At 42.8% G+C, this 24571-nt stretch overlaps 1 protein-coding gene across 4 annotated transcripts in view; it reads right to left on the reverse strand.

The window, feature by feature from the left end:
- Window positions 1-272: 272 nt before the first annotated feature.
- Window positions 273-24571, reverse strand: part of neb (nebulin) — a 59754-nt gene continuing 35455 nt past the window's right edge. For 3 of the 4 annotated variants that reach the window (XM_072397484.1, XM_072397486.1, XM_072397485.1), the window contains 33 exons: window positions 24443-24547; window positions 23458-23562; window positions 21650-21751; window positions 21462-21569; window positions 21273-21377; window positions 21056-21160; window positions 20856-20960; window positions 20672-20776; window positions 20434-20544; window positions 19381-19491; window positions 19169-19270; window positions 17903-18007; window positions 15968-16081; window positions 15439-15543; window positions 14838-14942; window positions 13930-14034; window positions 11885-11995; window positions 11084-11194; window positions 10229-10342; window positions 9046-9150; window positions 8839-8943; window positions 8420-8524; window positions 7910-8002; window positions 6447-6539; window positions 6019-6111; window positions 5551-5643; window positions 3723-3815; window positions 3133-3240; window positions 2549-2735; window positions 2172-2264; window positions 1583-1723; window positions 1357-1460; window positions 273-1141 (listed from right to left, as the gene is read on the reverse strand). In XM_072397484.1, coding sequence (XP_072253585.1) covers window positions 968-1141; window positions 1357-1460; window positions 1583-1723; window positions 2172-2264; window positions 2549-2735; window positions 3133-3240; window positions 3723-3815; window positions 5551-5643; window positions 6019-6111; window positions 6447-6539; window positions 7910-8002; window positions 8420-8524; window positions 8839-8943; window positions 9046-9150; window positions 10229-10342; window positions 11084-11194; window positions 11885-11995; window positions 13930-14034; window positions 14838-14942; window positions 15439-15543; window positions 15968-16081; window positions 17903-18007; window positions 19169-19270; window positions 19381-19491; window positions 20434-20544; window positions 20672-20776; window positions 20856-20960; window positions 21056-21160; window positions 21273-21377; window positions 21462-21569; window positions 21650-21751; window positions 23458-23562; window positions 24443-24547 — 3621 coding nt within the window. In that variant the 3' untranslated portion in view covers window positions 273-967. Of the gene's footprint in view, window positions 1142-1356; window positions 1461-1582; window positions 1724-2171; window positions 2265-2548; window positions 2736-3132; window positions 3241-3722; window positions 3816-5550; window positions 5644-6018; window positions 6112-6446; window positions 6540-7909; window positions 8003-8419; window positions 8525-8838; window positions 8944-9045; window positions 9151-10228; window positions 10343-11083; window positions 11195-11884; window positions 11996-13929; window positions 14035-14837; window positions 14943-15438; window positions 15544-15967; window positions 16082-17902; window positions 18008-19168; window positions 19271-19380; window positions 19492-20433; window positions 20545-20671; window positions 20777-20855; window positions 20961-21055; window positions 21161-21272; window positions 21378-21461; window positions 21570-21649; window positions 21752-23457; window positions 23563-24034; window positions 24137-24442; window positions 24548-24571 lie in introns of all 4 variants that reach the window. The other variant, XM_072397487.1, reaches the window with a different exon arrangement.

Here is a 24571-nt window from a genome sequence, read left to right on the forward strand (position 1 = left end):
CCAACTGAAACGCTCTAATATACAGCGTTTCAGTTGGCCTAGTGGCCATTAGTGGTATTACAGTTAACCAACTCGAGCTGGAGGATGATGTGATCTTTGGAAATAATGTTTAACCAAACATTACATCGTTGCAGTCTACAGAGGGTTGACAAATCTTTAAGTTCCCCATGAAACATAAAATGTTTGGAGATGATTCGTCTTGCACATTACAGCCCCAACACGCCTGTATTTGGCCCAATAATGAACCGAATGAAGAGAGGTAACCAGAGTGCTGCAGGATATTAGTGTGCTTTATTAACTACTGATTAAAGGCAGAGGATGGGCCTCAAACAGGACCTAAATAATCGGAAGAAACAAAACACACATTCTACTATTGGCCAGTCTTCATTATACAGGAGAGAAGACTGAGGGTCGTCTCGTACAACTCTTCACGAGTGGTTTAATCCTTGAGGAGTAACTAACTCCTTATATTTTACTCATTAGACTCTCCAACAGAGGCACAATGGGATCTACTTGAGTCCGTTGTTTTTATGGAGAAAATGCTCATGGTAGAGCTTGGACAAAAATAGTATATTAAATCATGACATCAAATTCTTTAAATGTACAAAATATTGGGTCAGGTTGAATGTTGGTGAGTTGTTCTTTCCCACGATAGTGTCTCAGAACAGTCTTAAACCGTCTAAAATAGTCTGTAATTCAAAGTATGCACGTTATGTATAATCAGAAGTATTTATATGTGTCGGGTCATGAGTCTTAAGTCACATCCACAGGTAGCGGGGCAGCAGCATATGAAGGAAAACGGACAAACCAACGAGAATCGCAACACAATTAAAATACAGTTGCAGAGCAGGAGAAAACTAAAAGCTACACATTGCACGAAGCCACGGTTGTGACCACAGGGACACCAGTCACCACCCTGTGGATGCGTCTCGCCCACTCTGGAGGGACGATGGGCGGGTTCTGTCTTTTAAATTGCTTCAACGTAGTTGGCGGGCAGCATGCCGGTCTTGCCGGTGCGCTGCACGGTGCCGTACATCCAGCCCTCGTCGATGGACTGCACGTTAACGATGACGTCGCCGTCTTTGAACGACACCTCGTCGGTGTCGGCTGGGGTGTAGTCATACATGGCACGGACGGTTTTCTAGAGGAAACAAAGAAGTCAGTCGGTGTGTGTTGGGTACGGTTTAGTTAAGCAGGCAGCAGCTGGACTTCTCTTTGGGTCTTTAACTTCTAGTTCTATGAAGCTCACTGCTCTATGGGCTCTATAAAGAATCAGGTGGCAGTCAGTCAGTAAGATCTGAGGACCTGGAAGAGGTGAATTCACCGCAGCTCCAGGAGAGAGTGTGTGTTACTAACCCCGGTGGTAGAGGGGTGTGAGGGGATGGAGGACACCGTGGTCTGCTGGGTGGCCACAGATGATGACCTCTGCTGCAGCTCCACAGTCCTCGTCTGCTGGTAGCCTGCAGATGTTAAAGAAACCAACTCAATCAGACGCAGTCTTATTACTGACACTGTTAAACTGCACATGCTCGGTCCTGACATCCTGGCATTTGCTGGTGCTGAGGTGAATTTGCTTCCCTACCCGTGGAGCTCGTCACGAAGCCGTTGCTGTAGAGGGAGAGGTGGTGGTCAGCGTCCTGGGACACCTCGGACTTCTCATCAGCCAAGCCGCTCAAAGCACTGGTGGAGCGGGAGTGTTCCTTACTGCGACGCTGTGCTTGCACTGTCAGAACAACGTCCAGAGAGCGGAAAGTTCTGGTTAAAACTGACCATAACGTCACAGATCTCTCCACAAACACACAGACAGAGCAAGACGTCTACTGAGGATCATTATCAGTCGAGGTGAGCGCCGAGGTGGCGGTTAAACGTGTCGCCGTTATCACAAAACATTTACCAAGCAGCATTTTCTGAAACCTGGTGGCAAAGCGGAGCGAAACCAAAGGAAGAAGCTGATCAGGTCTGAGGCAAATACAGATCTTTAAAAGTGTGGATAAAGAGCGTTCAAAGTCATTCTGGCAACCGGCGACGAGCGCAGTTTCATTAAGTAATGATACGTTAACTTAAAAAGCAGTTTTACTCATTTAAAATCAGAACTAATGAAGCAGATTGAGCTCAGTCTGCTCACACGATGCAACAGATCTGTGAAGGGATTATTCTGAGTTTAAACTCACCGGACATCATGTGCAGACTCCTGGACTGGATGTTGTCCTCTGCAGGGTCGTAGTCAAACACAGAGCCGGGGTTGGTGCGCCACACACGGAGATCTGAGGGGTAAACGTGCACCAGTCAGTCTGCTGTGCCCACTGTCCATTAAGCTGAAGGACTCTTCTGTCTGGATTATTCTTTTGAGAAATCTGCTGCACACTTTTAATCCCTTTTGTCTGTTTTCAAACGTGTGAATCTTATTATGCCCCCTGCCAGGTATGAAGTGACAGTTCAGCAGCTCATTAAACATGCTGCAGTTTATCTTTCAGAATTTCAGAAGTCAATTTGTTAGAATTTGATATCTCCATTTGGCTAAAGCCGAGCCGTGCTCCTGTGCCAGTACCGGTGATGGTCTCCTGGTCGTGCTCAATGGCACGTCTCCTTTCCATCTCCACCACACGCCTCTGGATGCCGCGGTAGTTGATGTCGCTGAAGTCCTGAGTGTTCTTCTTCACGCGCTCCGTCACGGGGTCGGAGGTGGTGGGAGTGAAGCTGCCCTTACTCTTCTCAAAGTCCTCATGGTATCTAACCTAAAGAGTTCAAATCACAACAGAAAGTTTAGTCGTGTAAGGAAATACCAGCAAACATGTCAGTCAGACATGGCTAAATGTGTCACTGCCTTGTACTTCCCTCCCCCCTCTATCTCTGCACTTTATCTTTCTGCTCTTCCTTCTATGCCTGCACCCTATCTCTACTCTGTCCCCTCTGACAGAGTCGGACTCCTGGGTTCCTTCTATGTAGCTTATTGTTAGCTTTATTTAGCTTGTTAAATCTTAATTTGTAAGTCGCTTTGGATAAGAGCGTCTGATAAATACAGAAACAGAAACATAAACATAAACATAAACATAAACACTGCAGATTCAAAGTAGCATATATCATTACTGCTTCCAGACAAACAGCAGCGCAGAAATGTCATAGAAAACTTACTCCAGAGATGATGCGCTGGGTCTCCCGGACACGCCTCATCTCAGGTGTGTCCAGAACGAAGGCAGCTTTGCCCTGGACCTGCTTCCGGAAGCTGTCAGAGTACAGCACCTGGAGGGGGCAGGATGGTGGAAGAAAACAGGATGAATATCTGAAATTCATCTTTCAGAAGCCGTTAGCATCCACAGCAAAAAAGAGGAATTTAAGAGGACGCACACACACACACACACACACAGCTACTGGCAGAACTAGCCGGAGCATTACTGACACATTTCAGACAGATGAATTAGCAGGGAGACTTTTATTAAGATGTTGAAGAGTTAGAGGAAATAAAGTTATGTTGTAATCTTCAGAGGGAGAACGGGAAGGAACAGGATGAAACGGAGCAGTCTGAGCTACAGGAGAGGTTAGCGGTGATGATGCGCACAGGCACACCACAGCTGGTGGGATTAAACTGATCTAAAAGGAGAGCGCAGTCGGGATCATTAATATGATTAACTAGAGCAGGGGACAAGTCGGTTAGAAGAAGGTTAACAGGTAGGGGGGACACATTTCTTAAGGAGAATATGTTCTTGCAGCGGTTCTGAAGGTACCGAGCTAATGTTTTCTTGGTTCCTTTTGACTCGCTCCATCTCTGGAGTAAACACCACAGGAGTTCCTTTGGCTGAACTGTCTTTATACAACACCTACAGGACAGAAGCACAGCGCCCCAACGGGCCAGTCAGACACTCTTAAACCATCAGCACCAAGCAGCTATAGGACTGGTTTCATAGACTTGGACACTTGAGCCCTGAACTCTTAAAAAAGGAAGATACTTTTTAGGAAACATCCCTGATCTTAGAGAAGTGGAGGAACTGTTTTCAGATTCATTTTTTTGCATCTGGCATACAGTGACAAGAAAAAGTATCCAAACCGTTTGGAATTTCATGGTTTTCTGCATTCATTTGTAATAAAATGTGATCTGATCTTCATCCAAGTCAAGGGCATTGATGAATATAATGTGCCTATGATAATTAGAAGAAAAATCATCTTTCAGGTTGAATTTGAGTCCATTCTTCCTGGCAGAACTGCTTTAGCATCTGTGTAGCGTTGACATCTGGGCTCGGTCTTCTCCAAAAGGAAAACAGTTCACGAGGTTTCCTCCGCCATACTTTATGTTTCCAGGATGACACGCGGAGCCATTTCTACGCCCGCTGTGGTGCTGTGTGTTCTTTCCAAATAGTTTCATCAGTCCACTGAACATTTTGCTGTGTGGAGTGCTCTTTCAGGCTTGCAGTACCTAGTCGTACCAATAGACTCATGAACACAGAAGTTAGACAGTTCCAACGACACCTTCTAATCTTTGGCTGTCTCTCTGGGTTGTTTCTTTACCTCACAGATGAGACTTTGTTGTGCTCTTTTCAACTGGGAGCCCACTTCTTGGTCCCAAAGTGTCTCCATTTCATCCATAGACTGGTGAGTCCCTTCTTAACCCTTTCTAGCTTTATGTAAATCAACAGATCCTCTGAAAGCTCTTTTTTGGCGAGGCACGGCTCACAAACGCGTATTCTTCTTGTGTGGACCACAATCTAAAAGTTTGAGTGGTTTTTATCAGTCAAAGTAGCTCTAGTTCAAGACTCCAGGTATGCTAACACCTGACTGACAGCCATCAGTAAATCTCCTGATTTTATCTCCAGTATTTTAAACACAGGATGTTTGAACCTTTAGAAGTGATAAATCCATAAATATTTGAATAGAAAGACAAAGCTACTGGTTCTGAAAACATGAAAGTTTCTGTCTTTAACTGTGATACCACCTGACTGATATCAGCTCTTTTTTAGGTCATTAACTCAAATGAATTCAACGAATGTTGAATGAGAGAGTTCAAAGACACGTTATACTGTCAAAGCCCTTGACTTAGATGAAGATCAGAGCACATTTTATGACTAATTAAAAACGGTTTGCATACTTTTTCTTGTCACTGTATATCCGAACAGAGTCAGAGAAATTGGTCCTATAGAGTTTTTCACCCTGGTTGCTCCTGTTGAACAGCCAAGAATAAACACACGTAGGCAAACACTCCTCACGCCATTTGCTGCGAAATAGAAATTATTTCAGCAGCACGCAGCGGATTTATGTGAAGAAAGCTGGGCTGCGGGTTAGAAAATACTGTGTTGACACGCCAAAGGGGAGGGACTGATGAAGAGGATTAAAAATGAAAAAGTAACAGGAGAAGAAGATGGGTGGAAATTAAGACTACACTAGGATGAAATGGTGGTGATGGTGGAGGAGAGAAGCTTGAAAACTGCAGTCTGAGCCTTAAATAGAGATGGATAAGATGAGATGATGAAGATGAGAGAGATATAGCAGGAGAGAAGGGAAGTAGCAAAGAGGTCCACTCTGGACGGTTAGGAGCACACGTGGTTCGGTTTGTTCCACTACCGAGCTGATGTGCTTCTGGGTTTCTTTCACCCGCTTCACCTCTGGGAGATCCGGTATAGCCGTGCCTCGGCCCAGAGAGTCCTTGTATTTTATCTACCCGACAAAAATTTGTTGGTTTTTTTGTGCAGAGAAAGTGGAGGAAAAAGAAGCAGATCAATAATGTACATTTACAAGAAGACAGAGAGAGACAGCACAACAAATCACAGCAGGCATGAACACACACTTTGCTCCTGAGAAATGAAAAAGCAGGTTATGTTGTAGACAGAGTGGAGTTTAGATCACCCCACAGGGCTCAATGGTGTTATATCTGAGCGGTGGGTTTTACAGGAGGTACGAACACCAAAAACAACAGCTTCAGGAGACTTGTTACAACTATGACTTTGAGGGAAGATGAAGTGTGAGGAGGAGGAGGAGCAGATGAATATAAATGAGGGTTCAGGAGAATACAGGGTCACTGTAATGAAGTACCGTGCTAATATACTGCTGATTGCGTTTAACTCTCTCCATCTCTGGGGTCTCTGATACTGACGTGCCTTGTCCCACTCCTTCTTTGTACTGATGCTTTGAATCAGACAGCACAAAAACAGTCACATGTAGTAGCACCACACTCCACGCTAGCTTACTTTTCAATTTAGGAGGGAAGAAAATGACAAAAAGGGGAAAAAAAAAGATGAAAAGATGAAAAGCAACATCCTGGGAATTCAGACTATTCAGGAAAGAAGTGGCGGACATTATGTTTTGGAGGTCATGAGCCAATTCTGGGAAAAAGGAATGATTTATGGAACATTGTTAGGATGGATGAAGGGAAACCAGCACTAAAAACAGAAAGGTTTTGGAGATAATTAGAGCTCGGGGAATGATTATGAAGGAGGGTCACTGCAGATCTTTTCCTCTACCAGACTGATATTCTTCTGGGTTTCTCGGACCCGCTTCACCTCAGGGAGATCTGGTATGGCAGTGCCTTGACCCACAGATTCCTTGTACTGTATCTGCCCGTTGTAAACGTCACACAGGGACAGAATGAGACATCACGGTATGGTGAACATAACAGCCGAATACACTTAAAGTCGCAGATGATAAAAGGTTATTCACTGGTTGGTTTGGGTATGTTGGCGGTAATAATGTAAAATATGCTGTTGGTTTACAAAATGGATGATTCTGAATTTAGTTTATTACTTTGAGGTTTAAATGAAATGGATCATGATTCATAATAAGTGCCTTTAAAGTGACGGGCAGGTGTCAAAGTGGAGACCAGATTTATTTACACTACATGGCCAAAAGTGTGCACATACAGATATAACTTATATATCTAAGTCAGGGATCCAGTCTATCTACAAGGTGGGGATGGGGGGGTGTCCTCAGGGGCTCAATAGAGCCTCAAAATGAACCGTAACTGTCTCTGCCTGCATTTCTATTATCTGGAAATACGAGGTTTACTCAAATCCAGAAAAAGAGCACAAGTTGCCCGTGTCCACATCGTGCTTTTCTCTGGCTGAAAAGTGCTGGCAGGGAGCCTGTGAGCGCTTCCTGTTGGAGTTTAATCAAATACGCTCGATTTCAGGGCTTTTTAAAGGTTCTACAACAATAATATCTCCACTCTCACCACTTTTTTTATGATAAACCAGCTTTGATGCTGTGTGTGAGTCTCTTATTCCTTTAACATAGTTTTTCCATCACATGCGCCAAAAGAAAGATGGCTGCCTGTTTCTGACAGCCATGGTCCAAAGAGAGATCCATCCACCAGAGACAGCAGTACTATGGATATCATATTCTTGTGCAAGTGTGAGCTCTATAAGAAGGAGTCCAGTTCCAGGCCTGTTTAACAGCTTTGTTGCCACTCTATTATCAATATCTTTACCATCAAATGTCATTCTCTGACCAATCCGCTCCAACAAATGGGCATTTCTCTGTGATTGGTTGCCTGAAAAAAGTGCTGCTGGTGTCCTCACAGAGATTTTCTAGCTTGTAGGGCTCAGAGCAGCATGTGGCTTCATATACTTTCTGCTCGGTAAGAACGACTGACAAACAGCTCTGGTGCTATCTGGGCACAAATCCATAAGCCCAGAGTACAAAAAGTACAGCAGGTGGACACACACTTTTGGCTATTTAGTGTAAGTAAGTGGTTATCTTGCAGAAGTAAAGATTAACTGAGAAGAATCTGCATCTAAGCTGTTAACACTGACTTTTACCAGTTTCTACTAGCATCTTATAATTAGTAGAAAATAAACCAAATAAACTAAAACTTTTAGCAAAGTCATTAGAAGAGATTATTTATTCTTGGAAACGGGTCAGTCGGGGAATATGGAGGAAGGATTGAGGTTGAGGAGATGATGGAGGCCAAGGTCACTCAGTGGAGTACCGTGCTAATGTTCCGCTGGTTACGTTTAACTCTCTTCATCTCAGGAGTCTCGGGTAAAGGAGTTCCTCCTCCCAAATCCTCTTTGTAAAGAATCTTTGTGTGGATGAGGAATGAAAGCAGGAACCAGTGATTAGCCTGATTTCTACTCTTGGATAATCAGAGGAAGGTGTTTGATTTAATTACAACTTTTTACTTGGTTCTGTTAAAAAAAAAAACACCCTGAGAGCACAAATTAAACAAAGAGGGAAGAAAGGGACACACAATAAGATACTATGAACTAAACATTTTACAACACACAAGCTCTGCACTCTGTAAAGTTACACTACAGGACGAATGTTCAAGAGTTAGTTGCATCGATTAAAATGCTGCGGGTCTAAAAAAAAGTCTATAAAAATGTGACTTTCTCCAAAGGAATGAGAGGTTGTTAAAAATGACAAACCAGAAGACAAACCAGAGAAATTAAACCAAAGAAAATAAGGTTGTTATTCAAGAGCATTACGGAGTAAATACCGAGCTGAAATTCTTTGTATTTTCTTTAACGCGAAGGATTTCAGGAGTGTCCTTTACGGCAGACACTTTGCCCTTTATGTTTTTTAGGTCAATCTGGTACTGATGCTACAAGGAGAAAAACAAGAGTACAGTTAAAATGTTTCACAGTGACGGAGGAGTGAAAGAGAGGAGAACATACTCGAGGGAAGGAAAAAAAATCTGCCTTATATTCTGCACTTATACACTGTTTTAAGCACAAAACACTTCAGTGGAGCCGACACAGCACAAAAGACACTGGACTAACGGTACAAAACTGTAAAGTATTGAAGATGATATCTTACAGCAGACAGAGACACACACAAACCCACCAGACAAAGGAAGGACCTCTGGATTCTTACAGCAAAACAAACTGACCCATAAGTCGTTCTTTTGTCACTTACAGTGCTGAAGTTCCTCTGGTTCTCACGGACTCTCTGCATCTCAGGAGTGTCCAGAACCGGGACGTAGTGAGACATCGTCTTCTCAGCCTCCTCTTTGTACTTTTTCTGTTTGAACAACACACACAATTAGCTTCGCCTCAGCTGAAATAAAAACTCCTTTGGTATCTAGTGCCAGAGTGTGGTGAAAGGTTTGTTTCAATGATCCACCTGGCTGACAATGTTCCTCATCTGCTGGGCGTGGATGATGTCGGGGGTGTCGATGACGGTTGTGTAGCTCGCTCTGTCCATTTCAGCGGTCTGCTTGTACTTAGTCTGCCGAACAAAAAGCGTCAGTCTGCACTGATTCTGTTATTAACTGCAACTAAAAACATACAATCGAGTGAAAGTTCAATCTGTTGCACCTCTGAGGCTTTAAGTCAGAACCTAAAAGAACAATTGGTTCTCACTGGGTCTGAATAGAAGCTAAATACAGCCTCAGATTAACAACAACACATGATGTATTACACTGGCTCATCAGTTATGTTTCAAAACTAAGCCAAAATGCAGAAATGTTGTGTGAAAAACTAAGTGAACCCCATGATCCAGCAGCTTGTAGGAGAACCTATTTAAATCTTTAGCAGCAACAACTTGAAGTTGTTGTTTTTGTCCCACTCTTCTCTCCAGGGTTGCTTCAGCTCATTGAGGTTTGCAGCATTGGTTTCTGCACAGCTCTCTTAAGGTCCCACCACAGCATTTCAGTCAGGCTGAGGTCTGGACTCTGACTGGACCATTGCAACACCTTGATTCTTTTCTTTTTCCCACATTCTGCTGTAGATCTGCTGCTGTGTTTGGGATCTTTGTCCTGCTGATGAGCCAGTTTCAGCCCAGCTTTAGCTGTGGGACAGATGGCCTCACATCTGACTCTAGAATACTTTGGTATCCAGAGGAGTTCATGGTGGACTCAATGACTGCAAGGTGCCCAGGTCCTGTGGCTGCAGAACCAGCCCAGATCATCAGCCCTCCACCACCGTGCTTGACAGCTGGTATGAGGTGTTTGTGCTGATATGCTGTGTTTGGTTTCCTCCAAACGTGCTGCTGTGCATTATGACCAAACATCTCCACTTTGCTCTGGTCTGTCCAAAGGACATTGTTCCAGAAGTCTTGAGCTTTGTTCAGATGCAGCTTTGCAAACCTAAGCTGTGCTGCCATGTTCTTTTTAGAGAGAAGAGGCTTTCTCCTGCAGCCCTTCCAAACAAGCCATCCTTGTTCAGTCTTTTTCTAACTGTGCTGTCATGACCTTTAACCTTTAACATGCTAACTGAGGCCTGTAGAGTCTGAGATGTAGCTCTTGCAGTTTCTCTGCCATATACTGACAGCCTCAAACAACCTGATAACGCCATAAGATTCAGACCTGACTGAGGATGTCAGTAGCATTCCTGGCTCTCATGAAGTCCGGAGTGTCTGTCGCCAAAGCCAACATTCCCTTTCCCTTGATCTCCTGCTCCAGTGACTTCTTGTACTCTCTCTGTAAACGTAAAAAGTAGTTACACATAATAAGCCATGTTTGTTAGCTAAGCAGGTTATGATAAACAGCGGGATTTCTGCTCATTCATTTTGAAGAGGGCTGCAAAATCAAAACCCCTAAGGGAATAGGGAACAGAGCATGTTAGCATGAATTAGGGATATTTTAATCTTTTTTGAGGAACAGATATGATAATTGGACAGCAGAATGTGTGTGAAGCTCCTCTCAAAACTGAAAAATAAAACAATAGTAGTCAGCAGTTAATGAAAGCATATTAAAGCTAATTTATATTATCAAAAAAAAAAGACTAAGCTACTCTACATGTTTCTTTTATTCTTAAAATCAACCTCAAAATCACCCACAGTATATTTTAACAAAATAGACTTTTTATTGTTCCCCAAATGCAACAAGTTCAATCAGAAAAATAGTCAAAGTAAGCTGCTTTGTGCATATTTGAGGTTGATTTCCTGTGAGTTTGTTAGACACAAAGTAGAATAAGTACAAGAGAAAATGATGGGACAACTAAACAGGTTAAAGTATGCAAATGATAACATTTCATAAACACCACAACGAGAACGATGCTGGGAAATTAGTGATGTCATGAAGCAAAAACTAGATGAAAACCCTTTTAGTATGATGATGAAGCATTGTTAGGAGGGAAGAGGATTCACCAACAGCAGGAATAAGGGAAGTCACTCGGATGAGAGTGTGATGCTACTCTCATCACCTCTCAGTGAGTCATACCTCACACAGGATTTGAGTAGCATTCTTTGCTCTCAAAAGCTCCGGAGTTTGCTCCAGTACAGTTAGCCCTTTACCCTTCACTCCCTCCTCTAGATCCTTCCTGTACTCTTTCTACACGACGGAAGAAGAACAGAGAGACTGCAGAGAAGGGCAAACAGGCAGGCCAGGCCAAGTGCAAACAGACAATACAGTGGGCAAGCTCTGCTGCTTGCCATCAAAGCTCAAAGTCATCAAATCTTCGTTAAAATAAACCTTGTCTATTCTTATTTGTAAACAGTCAATGAGATTTTTACAGAAAATGTAAGGATATTGATGACTTTGGCAGGATTCCTAATAAAAGACAAGATGGATCACATTTTATCAGATAAAGCATGAAAGACAATATCAAAACAACAAGAAACAAGTCAGAATTTTACTGAAAACACTGTTGCATGCATGTTCACAGGCTATTGCTACATAAAGACGAGAGGTTGATGGTGAAATAAATGGTTCAAGATGGCACTGAGTACACTAAAATTCAATAATATGCAGAAGCTGCTTTACCTCAAAACATGCAGTGGATGGGAAGTGGATAAATGTTGCGTCATTATTAGTTCAGGGCTGTGTTGTAAAGCATGCAATAACCTCAACTAAACAGCAGTAGGAAGGCTCATAGAGAGCAAAAATGGGAAGGAAAGACTTACAAGATAAGAAGTGGTGAATAGAAGGAGGGACTGTGGTTGTAACCTGGTCTTAGTATGATTATAAAGGATGGGTGATGTAAATGGGGGAGATTGATGGGATAAATTGTCCTTTAGTTACCTCACTGGCTATTTTGGTGGCGTGTCTGACATGAATCATGGCAGGGGTGACCTCCAAGCCTGAGAGGTTCTTTCCCCTCATGTACTCCTCAAAGTCCCTCTTATAGTCTTTCTATTGGCGGCAAAGATAAGACAAGGGACAGACAAGAGCTCAGACATCCACATGCAAGCAGCGCTGGTTCAAAATGCAGTTACAGCGGCCCAATGACACCCGTTTCTCTATTGAATGCATATATAGTGCAGGAATCATGAGAAAAGAACTCCGCTATTGATGAGTTATTAATTACAAGCTGGCTGTAATCAGCCTCACCAGAGATCTGTACTCCAGGTTGTGCTTTACCTTTGCCTTCCCAGCATCATGCAGAGAAGACTGCGCTGTGACAGTGTAACACTGTTCAGGCCACCGGGTAAATTTAATCCCAATACATTTTACACTGCTCTCTGCTAGTTTATATTCGAAGAACAGCTGGATCGGAATGAAAAGTCACGAGAATCTAATTCAAGAAATGGAGCCCGATCTCACGGCAAAATGGGATATAATCACCAAACTTTGTGCTGATTTCCTTCATGCCACCCAGTACGACTTTAAAATGAATGTGTTTCAGTAGGATGCATGATCGGGCAGCCAGTAATCTATTACAATATCTGTTGTGATGTTTTCTGAACTCTGACCTCCTCGTTTTTAAATACTTAAGCCTAACCAAGTGCTTTATAATAATAATATCATGTGTAAAACGGTGATGATACGGTGAAGTAAAGTCCATCCATTCATCCACCCATCCATCCATCCACCCACCCATCCATCCATCCCTCCATCCTTCCATCAGTCCATCCATCCACCCACCCATTCATTCATCCATCCCTCCATCCATCCATTCATTCATCCATCCATCCATCCATTCATTCATCCATCCATCCATCCATCCATCCATTCATCCATTCATCCATCCATTCACCCATCCATCCACCCATCCATCCACCCATCCATCCATCCATCCACCCATCCATCCATTCATTCATCCATTCATTCATTCATCCATCCATCCACCCACCCATCCATCCATCATCTTCGTCCCTGTCCCCGGCCACTTCCTCCAGCTCCTCCGGGGGGACCCCGAGGCGTTCCCAGACCAGCCGAGAGACATAGTCTCTCCAACGTGTCCTGGGTCTTCCTCGGGGTCTCCTCCCAGTGGGATGTGCCTGAAACACCTCACCAGGGAGGCGTCCAGGGGGCATCCTAACCAGATGCCACCTCATCTGACTCCTCTCAATGCGGAGGAGCAGCGGTTCTACTCCGAGCCCCTCCCGGATGACTGAGCTTCTCACCCTATCTCTAAGGGAGAGACCAGACACCCTGCGGAGGAAGCCCATTTCGGCCGCTTGTATTCGCGATCTCGTTCTTTCGGTCTCTACCCACAACTCGTGACCATAGGTGAGGATGGGAACGTAGATTGACCAGTAAATAGAGAGCTTCACCTTCTGGCTCAGCTCCTTCCTCACAGCGACGGGTCGGTGCAGCAACACTGCAGACGCTGCACCGATCCACCGTCAACCTCCCGCTCCATTCGTCCCTCACTGTGAACAAGACCCCGAGATACTTGAACTCTTCCACTGGGGGGAAGAACCTCATTCCCGACCCGGGTCTGAAGTAAAGTCACTGGTAAATAAATACTAAAACTTTTAGCTTGTCAGTTGTGTGTAGCACCATCTTCCATCCCCACCTCAACCGTGGACTTTTTCTGCCGTTAAATGTGAAGCGACAGTAGATGTAGAACTATGTTTTTGTGTCTATTTCACATTTTGCCGTGAGACTACGGTCTTCATGGAGTAAACTAGCCTCTGAGATACGGTAAAATGTATTTTCAAACATAATCTGACATATCGTCAGAGGATATAAACAATTACATGACATCCAGCACACATAACAACATAAAGCAGGAGGCGATACAACACAGGCGTAAGGAGGTCTTTATGAGTCTTTATATCTGAACAGAAGCCTGCGCCCGCTGCCATTTATAGTCCATATATGAAAAACAGAGTATCTACCTGGCTCTGCATGTGCTGGGCCTCCTTAGCAGTCACGTATGTGGGAGTCTCAAAGTCCAGCATGGGTTTTCCCCTCTCCTTCTCATACTTCTCCTTGTATTTAACCTGGAATGGGCCACACAAATGCAACGTCAGCAGGTTTCAGTAGAAAGTTTAAGACAAATGATGCAGGTACATCACATACTTGTGTATATATTGTGAGATATGATTGGGTTGTATGACCCATTTAGATCTAAGGTTTAACTGGAGTCAACCTTTTATTTCTCAGTCTCTGAAGAAACGGAAAAACCTTTGGCTTTTATTGTAAATCACTGACTTTGCTTCATGTTTATGAATTATTTGGTATAAAAAAAAGAGGTTAAATGTTTCTGTAAAATGTAGAAGCAACGAGTTTGAGGTAAAGCCACATATCACTAAAAACAAAATTCATAATTATCAAAGTTAAATGTGAACAGATGTGAAAAGGAAGCAGTTTTATGGAGAACTCAGGCGTGTTTCAGTGTTTTTATACATAAACTGATATGTAAGCCCAGAGAGAACATAAATGCACTGCAAAATCCCTAAACTCTATACTATATATTTTTATATATTAACATATTTTTGAGGGCGAATAGGCAGAAGCTTGCAAAGCCCTGTATGGTCATATGACTTAATGCATATATAGTTTTCTTTTTAGCTTCCTTATTGTAAAATCTTTGGATTTAATTCAAGTTCTGCTGTTTCTTTCTTCCATCAAACACACAGTTTCTGTTTAAGTTAGCTCAAAGCTAAGTTATGTGTCCTCCTACTCTTCCAGCTGGAGTGAGCGAGCATCTGCCGACGCTTACGTACATCAGTGTGACAAGAAAGTGGTGAACAGTGGAAGCCCACAGAAGTGCTTTTTGACCCTCAGAGTCTGCACCACTTACGTTGCTCTGAAGTTCAGAAGCCTCCTTGAGATGGAGCTGTTCTGGTGTGTCAGGAATCATGTGGTAGTGACCCTTACTCTCCTCAAATTTCCTCTTGTAGCGGTACTACAGGACGTTCCCAGTAAAGTAAGACAGCTCAGTACAGCGAATGAAGAAGAGTTGCTGTCTGGGGTTTAGTCTTATACATTAGACAGCACAAAATGCCTTGGATTTTGTCACAGAAAAGAAAAACACTAACTGTAATATTTCATTAAAATGGGTCGTTAGAATTAAGGTGGAAATAGGTGGAGAAGAATGGGAGGTTTGTGTTAAGTGATCATTAATAAAAGAGTACTTCTGTCCAAACTACAGGAGGAAAAAGTGAAGCATTAGAAGTTAAATAAGGTGACGTTATGAGAGGGTCAAAGCTAAGGATCACTACCAGATGAGGTCATGGGATAATGGATTTATAAATGATGGAGCTTAGTGCATAAATCCATGAGATGATCAGTGGAGTTCAGGCCTATTTCAATGGACCACAAAGGGTGCACTGAAGTTGGACTGACTCACAGCAGCTGCCTGGATGAGAGCATGAGAGGGTTAAAGGATGATGATGGCTTACGTCGCTGGACAGTTTGCTGGTGCTCAGGTTGTGCTGCATGGACAGAGACTCGGCCATGTCGGTCACGGGTTTGTGGAGCTTCTTCAGGTCACCCTTGTACTTCACCTGTGGGTTTTATGAACAGACGACACAGCAATTATGAATACAAATGACTCAGATGTTTGATGAAAGGCGTTTTGCAACCTGAGAAAAGCATTTTTAAGGAAAACAATGACAGAAATAAACAGATAAACAGAGGCCTCACTACACCCATGAAGCTCAGCTTGGTAGATTTAGCACAATTTTGATAACAAATAGACCAAAAATGAACACAACAAGTGATTAGAAGTGCATTTTTTTTAAATATCAAGTTAAGTTTTTGTATATTTTATGCTAACTTTATATTTTGAAGGTGTTTTCTGCTTAAGTGGTTGGATTCAACAGACCTTCAAACTGCAAGCAGGTGTTGAAGAACATCTGTAACTTCTATGCTTCGTTAAGTTTAGTAGGAAAAAGTCTCATTAAAGGGATCAGCTTCGTGAGCACTCACCTCACTAGCCAGTTCATTGGCATCCTTCAGAGTCTTGTAAATCTTACTCTCCTTCATATCATATTGTGGTCTCTTTCCTTTCATCTCCTTATCAAACTTCTCCTTGTACTTCACCTAAAAAGGGCAGGATGCAAGCAACAGTGAATATAATCATTTACATAAGGGAGACCAGCCACAGATTTACAGACTCCAGCACAGTGGAAATAACTCTGTATGCAAAGGGATTAGTGAATGATATTGAGATGTTTTTCTTTCTCTTGGAACATGCACATGAACTTTAATCTCTATTCTTTTCTCAGTACTTTTTATCTTCTAAACATGATTATTTTCCCATGCATCTGTTTTCATTCAGCAGTCACTGTGTCGATTAATCCAAGATGACAGCAGGTGTTCACATCTGCAGTTTCGTTCCAGGACTGAGAAGAAAAGACAGCGGCAGCGTATTCCTTGTTTTGTTATCCCTGGACACACAGCTTTTAACATGTCAGTCGTAACTTCTCCACATATCATCAGAGTTGTGCACATTTCCATATAGTTTGCTGTGGGGACGCCATTCGGTCCTGTTCAACATTTCTTTAAGATTCAAACCTGACATTAGAATTAATGTCACGGATTGTATTTCACTGAATCAACCCAATCGCCATTTTGTTTTCGGCTCTGAAAGTAACTGAGAAATAGATGTGTTATTAAAACCGTTTCTCCCATAATCACTTCTGGCTGTATTTTTGGAAGATTTATTCTTCAGTTTTAAGCTCTCTACCTTTGATCAGCTCAAACAAAATGCATTTCAGTGTGAAGACGACTGAATGCAGCATTCTGTGATCCACGGATAACAAAGTAAACATTGATGAGAGGTTGTAATCATAATCCTTTTAACTTTGGAATAATCCAGACACAGTAAGAAAATCAAAAAGTGAGTTAGACCAAAACATGCACATATAATAAGAAGAACTTCATTTTTTACTGTTGAGAGGGAAACTCATGAAGCTATGCTGCCCTCTAGTGTTCACTTCATAGATCACTAGTGGACATGCACATGATCTTTTTTCCTGTGCATGTCCACAAACAGATATGCTGACTGAGGTATCATGCAAACAAAGTTTTCAAATGATAAGAATATAAACATACAGCATTAACATCAGTGCAGCTAATGCAGTTGTCTATGCATAGCAATTAGCCCTAGTTTTTCAGCAAAGGACAAAAAAGGAGTATGCACACAAACAAACTGCAGGACAAATAAAAGCGATGTCCTGATATCATAATCTGGATGCAATCCTTAGCTCCTTGTCGTTTGAAAGGCTCACAACTCTGTATTCAGTCAGTTTGTGGGTTTATAGGATGCTGACAGAGAGAGACAGAGGGGACAAACAAGCAGCAGCAGCCTTTTAGTTTCAGGCCATGAGCCTCCTTACATCACTAGTCACCGCACTCATTTTCTTAATGTGGCGCATCAGGGGGGTATCATAGGAAGCTGCTCCATGGAAGGAGGGCTTGGCCTCCACCTACAAAGCGCAGTGAGATCGAGGGATGAGAATACAAAGGCAAGGACGTTATGGAAGTAGAGAGGAGAGGACAGAGTAGAGTGATGGAGGAAGAGAGGTTTAAAGATGGAGGGACATATGCAGTGATATGAGCAGTTAAACATGTACAAGTTCTTTCATGAAGTCACAAAGACATGGATTATAATGCAGGATGACAGATGAAGCGATATGGAAGAGCTGCTAGTTCTGCCATTAGGCCAACAGAGCAGCTGTTAAGCATCTACTCCAGCGACACTCGTCTGCAGATATTAGCTAGAAGCAGCTGGTCTAATGTGGCTGCCACTGACCGATTCCACTTATCAAATGTGGGAAAGTTTTTTCCAGATAATTGCAAAAACAACTCGGCTGTACCCAAAATGTCCAGGGACAGGTGCTTTATTTGGTTTTGTTGTACCTGGCTGGTCAGCTGGGACACATGAGTAGCCAAAGCGATGTCCGGGCGGTGGGCCAGAGAACCTCCACGGCTGGCTTCTTCACGGGCCTTTTCACGGTAGCCAACCTGATGTACGCGAGACCAAAGAAGAAATCAGCAGAATGCACACAAACCAAAGAAGAAATCAGCAGAATGCACACAAACCAAAGAAGAAATCAGCAGAATGCACACAAACCAAAGAAGAAATCAGCAGAATGCACACAAACCAAAGAAGAAATCAGCAGAATGCACACAAACTACACTGATGGGTACGTGGTATGCTGTGTTCAGTCAAAGCATTGACAGGAACAAACATTTCCTAAATGGATTTGGCTTCGTAGATGGTGGACTTTGGGGGGTCATGGCGATTTGTCATATCTGTGTTTCTTCTTTGCTTGTTTTGTTGGTACCTAATAATTTTTCTGAGTGATTAGTCCTATTTAATTTTCCTTAGAAACAGCAATGAACTGTTTGGGATACTTTCTGCCCCAAAAAAAATCACGTAAAAGAGGAGTATTGTTCAGAGGGGGACATGGAAAAAGAAGGATCGAAGGAATCAGTGGTTGTGAGAGCTGCTATGAGGGTATACAGAAGAGAAATAGAAGATCCTGGTTATCACACAGGTAAAAAGATGTGAATCAACCCCGTCAAACAAGCAAAAACAGGAAGTTTGGGGGCAAAGTGATAGACTATTGTGGCTTTTAAATGATAAATAACAAAGATTTCTGCAGTTAGTTGTTTTGTTCTCCACACTTAACATAGTTTGGATGACTTGGATGCATTTGTCCGTAGATAGTGGGCGAACAGCATTGGAGATGGTTGTCCTAACAATTTCACTGTTAGATGATACTTTAACCAACAAATGACAGTTAAGCTATTTTCAGAAAAGAAGATCTTCTCCCTTCTCACTCACAACCCATCTCCTCCACTCTTCTCCGACGCCTCATCAGACGTCTGCCATCTCCTAAATACACCACACATCATGTAGATTCCTCTCCTAAATACACCACACATCATGTAGATTCCTCTCCTAAATACACCACACATCATGTAGATTCCTCTCCTAAATACACCACACATCATGTAGATTCCTCTCCTAAATACACCACACATCATGTAGACTCCTCTTCTACCCCTTTCCTCCATCACTTAACCATGAATCCACATCTAATCACCAGTCGAAACCAACCAAACTCTGTTGCCTCCTTTCTTCTTTGAACTAGCTCTCTGCCTACGTTCAGTGGTTACCTGGCTGATAAGTTTAGTAGCCTGGGTGGCCTTCTTGATGTCAGGACGGTCAGCTACGGTAGTGTAGTGCAGGCCAGCTTTGGCATCTTTCTTGTAGGCAATCTGTGGAGTCGTGCAAAGGAGCAGACAGAGTATAGTACATGCCAAAACTTTATCTAAAGATAAAGAAAACCCATCACTGTCACTCAAACATCACGGATTAGATAACTCACATTGCTCTGACTCTTAGCCACGTCCATGGCATGCTGAACATCAGGCGGTACAGTCATGTTGTTGTACACCGACTTTCCCTTTTCCTTCTCAAACTTTGCTTTGTACTGTTTCTGTGGAGAGAGGATAGCGAGATGAGAGCAGCTGCATATAAGCCATAGGTGTCAAACTCTGGCCCGTGGGCCAAATTTGGCCCGCAGTGTAATTATATTTGGCCCGCGAGGCAATTTCAAATTAATATTAGAGCTGGCCCGCCAGTATTATACGGCGGCAGCGCATTCACCGCTTATACTACAAATCCCATAATGCTCTGCTGTTGTTTTGGCGGGTCAATTAGGACAGAGGCAGATACGCCCCCTCCTCTGTGTCAGTAGCGTCTATACCGGCGGTCTTTTTGCGCACTCCTTCGTCTGAAAGCCCCGTGCCTCTCCCCCAGACTTCGACCTCAAACCACAGCTGTCACTGTTACCTACCAAAAAATGGCCAAAAGAAAGGCAGAAAATACAACTTTTCTGAACAGGTGGGAGACAGAATATCTGTTTATGTAAAAGACAGACCTGTTTGTCTTGTTTGTGGAGCCAATGCGTCAGTAACTAAGGAGTAACTAAGGAGTAACTAAGGAGTAACTAAGGATATAATATTAGACGACACTATGAAACGAAACATCTGGACAAATATAAGGACCTGGACTCAGCTCAAAGGAGCCAGAAAGTAAAGGAGATGAAAAGAGGTTTATGTTATTTTATTTTCACATTTATTAGCCTGTGTAAGAAGCTAATTTTGACATTTACCTCAGAAGGCTGCAAACAGAAAGGAGGCATTACATTTTTATTTTAATTTAATTTAATATGCCATTGATATGTTTTTATTATTATTATTAGCAACTAAATTTTGCACGCCTGGACTTTAAAGTTATATAATCCTTGCTTGTTCAGTATTCATTGTTAAATCAAAACTTGTTGGGTTCCATATTAAAAGTTTGGAACCCAACAAGTTTGTTAAATTTAAAATTTGAGTTTGACACCCCTGATATAAGAGATGTTTTACACTTTTACCTCGCTGATAAGCTTTTTGACCTCCTTGCTGTGGGCAGTGTCTCGAGTCTCCGGGAGGGTGGTGAAAGAGCCCGACTGCATGGTCTTCTTACTGGCCTCCTTGTATTTGCTCTGAGGAAGAACATAAGGAAGTCATAACTCTGCTCGCTCCTACCGTCTCACACACCTTATTCCAACAGACGAGGCTTAGCTGCAGGGTGTAAAAACATCGGTCGCTTTTCCGTTGATCGATTCTTACCTCCGATACCAGCGAGCGCACAGCCTTGGCGTGGAGAATCTGAGGAGTGTCCAGAACAGGCACATAGTGGCCCTTTGCCTTTTCATACTTCTCTTTGTATTTCACCTGGAGAGGGGAAGCGCACATCTTGGTGAGCAACGCATTTTCAGATCTGCAGCCGTTAATAAAGAAATGAAATACCCACACTGCTGGCCATTTCGGCGTTCTTCTTGCACAGGAGGGTGTACTTGTCGTCAGCGATGGGTATCACGCAGCCCTTCATCATCTCTTTGTCATACTTATACTCAACCTATGAGTGAAACAATATGAGAAAAGTGTGAGCAACATGTAGATATGTAGAACAAAAAAAATCAAACATGCAAAGAAGAAGCAGCATCAACTCACATCACTCTGTTGCAACGTGTTCTTGGCATGATTGAGGAAGTCAGGTCTGTCAGTTGTCCAGATCCACTTGTTCTTGGTTGCTTCGTACTTCTTCTTGTAGTCAAGCTGAAAATAGAAAGAAATGCAACATTATATCAGTATTCCAGTTTTTTTTTCCGGTTCAGTTTAATCATAAAGAAGCAAAACGTTTCCTGATACTGTCACTGAAGTCGCTCACATTGCTGATGTTCTTGTAGGCTTCTTTGGCAGCACGGATTTCATGAGCCTCAGGATCCATGTTGATCTGGGCCTTGCTCTTCTCATAAACCTCTCTGTACTTCAGCTGCAAAGGAAAAACACATGGTCAGACACAGTTTTGTCCTGTTTTTGCCTGTGTAAAAGTGCAGGGTGCAGCAGTGGGACTCACATTGCTGGTGATGTCCTTGACTTTCTTCATGTGCTGCTGGTATGGAGTGTCATAAGGCAGGGTGTAACCCTTGGCCTTGGTCTTGTTGTACTCCATCTTGTAGATGATCTGAGATGTAGGCAACAACATTGTTACTAAAAATTCAACAGGAAAAAAGTGTAAAATAAGAAGACAAACGCGAAACGTACGTCGGTGATCTTCTTGCTGCGTCTGTGGGCCTCGTACTCCGGAGTCTCCAGGATGGAGGTGAACTTGCCTTTGGCACGTTCATACTGCTCCCTGTACTTCCACTGATGGATGAGGATGATGAGTAGACACAAGAAAGTCAGAGTAACTCATAACCAAACTGCCACTGTAATAACTTTTTAACATTTATTCCTAGAACTTGTCTTGCTTATAATTTATATCAGTTGTTTTTACGCTTTAGCTTTTTTCTTGGATAGTTTCCAGGCAAAATCAAAGCTAAACTAACATCACATCACTTAACTTACATGTAGCATGTCATCTCATCTGTCTAATAATAAAAAGATACAGTGTGTCTGTAGTGAGTGAAGTGGTAACATGCAGGGGTACATAAAACATGCTTTATGAAACACACAAACACAAAGATGTTATTTACAGGTGAAAATGAAGACGTGTGTTACCACTTTAGTCATGAAAGCCTGTGGTGCCCTCGTGGTTCACGGTGACCAGCAGTCCATCCTATCTGTTGCTCACTGACTTTAAGGTGGAGCTGATACGGAGTATAACGGAGCTTCAATGAGGTTTTACAAAGGAGAAGATGGTGAAAGTGAAGTAATTTGGAGCCTCGGGACACTCAAAATAAACCTTACGGGGAACAAACATCTACAACAGGTAAAAACTCAAATGAAAGCTCGTCTTTCTAACTCTAGATAAGTCTCTCTGTCACATCTATGTCTCGTTTTTAAGTTTTGATTCTTGTCTCGTCATTTCCTGTTTTATTTTAAAACACTAACTCTCCTCTAGTTTCAGGTATCTTCCTCCTGTGTCAAGTGTCTGATTGTCTTCCCTGATTCCAAAGTGTTTCCACCTGTTTCCCTTGGCTCCTCTTGAGCTCAAATAGTCTGCGTCTCCCTTGTCTTGTGCCGGTGTTTTGTAATCTGCCTCGTTCTGCACTCTAGCTCCCTTTCCACAGGCTTGTCTCCTTGAGCAGTGAGCGATTCTCCTGCAGAGCTATCTTTATTTTGTCATTTATTCCTTAGTTCTAGTTTAACGCCACGGAAAGTTTCATAGCCTGGTTTTATTCCTCCGTGTGTTTGGAGTGATTTTTAGTTGTTACCTTTCCATAGAAACCTCCATTAGAGGAGTGTTGCTCTGTTTGGTTTAATGTTAATGTTTCTTAGAGCCTCCATTAGAAGAAGAGAGCTTTTTTAATAGAAAGTCTCATAGTGCCTCAGTTTTTTTTTGAGAGCGTCTTTTGTTTAAGTCCTCCTCATTAGGAGAGCCTGAAAGTTTATTTTGTTATCTTTTCATCTTTTCTGTTTTCCTCCTAGAGTGGAGAGAGTTTTGATTTTTGATAATTTTCATAGCTGCATCCTCCTCAAACTTAGTTATTGAGGAGAGTGCAGTTGAGGAGTTTCACAGCCTCTTGGTTTTGCTCTGTTTGGAGCTCCTCAACCTGTTTATTATTAATAAAGATTCTTTCCTTGAAACCGACCCTGCACTTGTGTCCTGTCTCCTGCGGTCCGTGACAATCTACTCAGCTGGAAAACTGTTGGACTGCATTTTAAGATGAGTTAGAGTTTCATTAATCAATGAGACAGTGATAATGAGTGATGAACAGATTAGAGCATGAAAGAGGAGGATGTGGAAGTTAAAACCGCTGTTGGGTGGAATGATCGACATGGTGGTTATTTGATGTGATAAGACCCTGTCCAGAAACACCAGGGAGGAAAAGTAATCTGTCGTCTATGGTTAATTTTCTGGGTGTTTGTGGACATGGATCAGTTATCGAAGTTGCTCTCTGGCCGTTTACCTTGCTGCCCACAGTGGACTGGTAAAGGGCTGTGAGGATGTCAGGGCGGAGCAACTCATTGCAGCCACTCTTTAGCAGATCCTTTGCTCTGGTTTTATACATTTTCTGTCCACACACAACATACACACACACAGCATGCCACAGTTGAGAACATGAATGAAAAACAGAGGCAACACTGGGAAGACTGGAGCAGAACTCCGGAGGTCCAAGTGTGACGACGGCGCTGTTTATTCTCATCTGTGCCCACAGAGTGACAGAAATGATCAAGTTTGGGGACTGAGTTTTTAAGAAATATGGCTTTTAACAAAGGGACATCAAACTGTCTCTCTGATGGAACAGATGCAGGAGAGTAATGCTCGCTCAAGATAGCACTCCAGCTGCTATTTGAGTGGCGCTTTAACCTGTGAGGAACAAAAAGAAGGAGAGACTGAGACAAAGGGACTATCACAGCCATGCGACGACCACCACCAAAGGTCTGTCGACAACCTCATGCACCAGTGTGAGAGGTCTGGAGGACCGGACTGGAGGTCGCGGCCGGGTCGGCAGGCCGGTCGGACAGCACAACCAGGGCGTTTACCTGGCTCATCTTCCTGTTCTCCCTGGCCAGTTGGTATCTAGGGTCCTCTGTAGTTATGGTGAACTTATCCTTGTTCTTCTCAAAACTAGCTCTGTAGTGCCTCTGCTCAGAATTTCAGAAAGTAGTCAGAAACAAATGTCTAACATGACAACAACGCCTGATTTGTGTGAGGAGACTTCTTGGGAACAGGAAGGAAAGTTGAAGCATAGTTTAAACACAACATTTCAATCATTACACACAAAATAAACATTTAAAGCAATAACTTAAATAAAATATCAAGCATTTACACTTTTTTTTTTACCTCAAAGCTGAGAATCCAAAAGAGAAGAGGTTGACAACTTCAGTAAAACATGTTTGAATTGTATTCAATAAAAATATCGTGGTAAATCGAGGTAAAAAAGGACTCACGTCATTGATGAGAACGGAGGCGTTCTTTGCAGCCTGGAAGAACGGAGAGTCGCAAGTGTACTTGAAGTTGCCTCTGTTCTTCTCAAAGGAAGATCTGTACAGTCTCTGCAGTCAAAATGAGAAATATAG

This window comes from Leuresthes tenuis, unplaced genomic scaffold (assembly GCF_036924035.1).
Source record: "Leuresthes tenuis unplaced genomic scaffold, fLeuTen1.0.hap1 SCAF_12, whole genome shotgun sequence".
Lineage (NCBI taxonomy): Eukaryota > Metazoa > Chordata > Actinopteri > Atheriniformes > Atherinopsidae > Leuresthes > Leuresthes tenuis.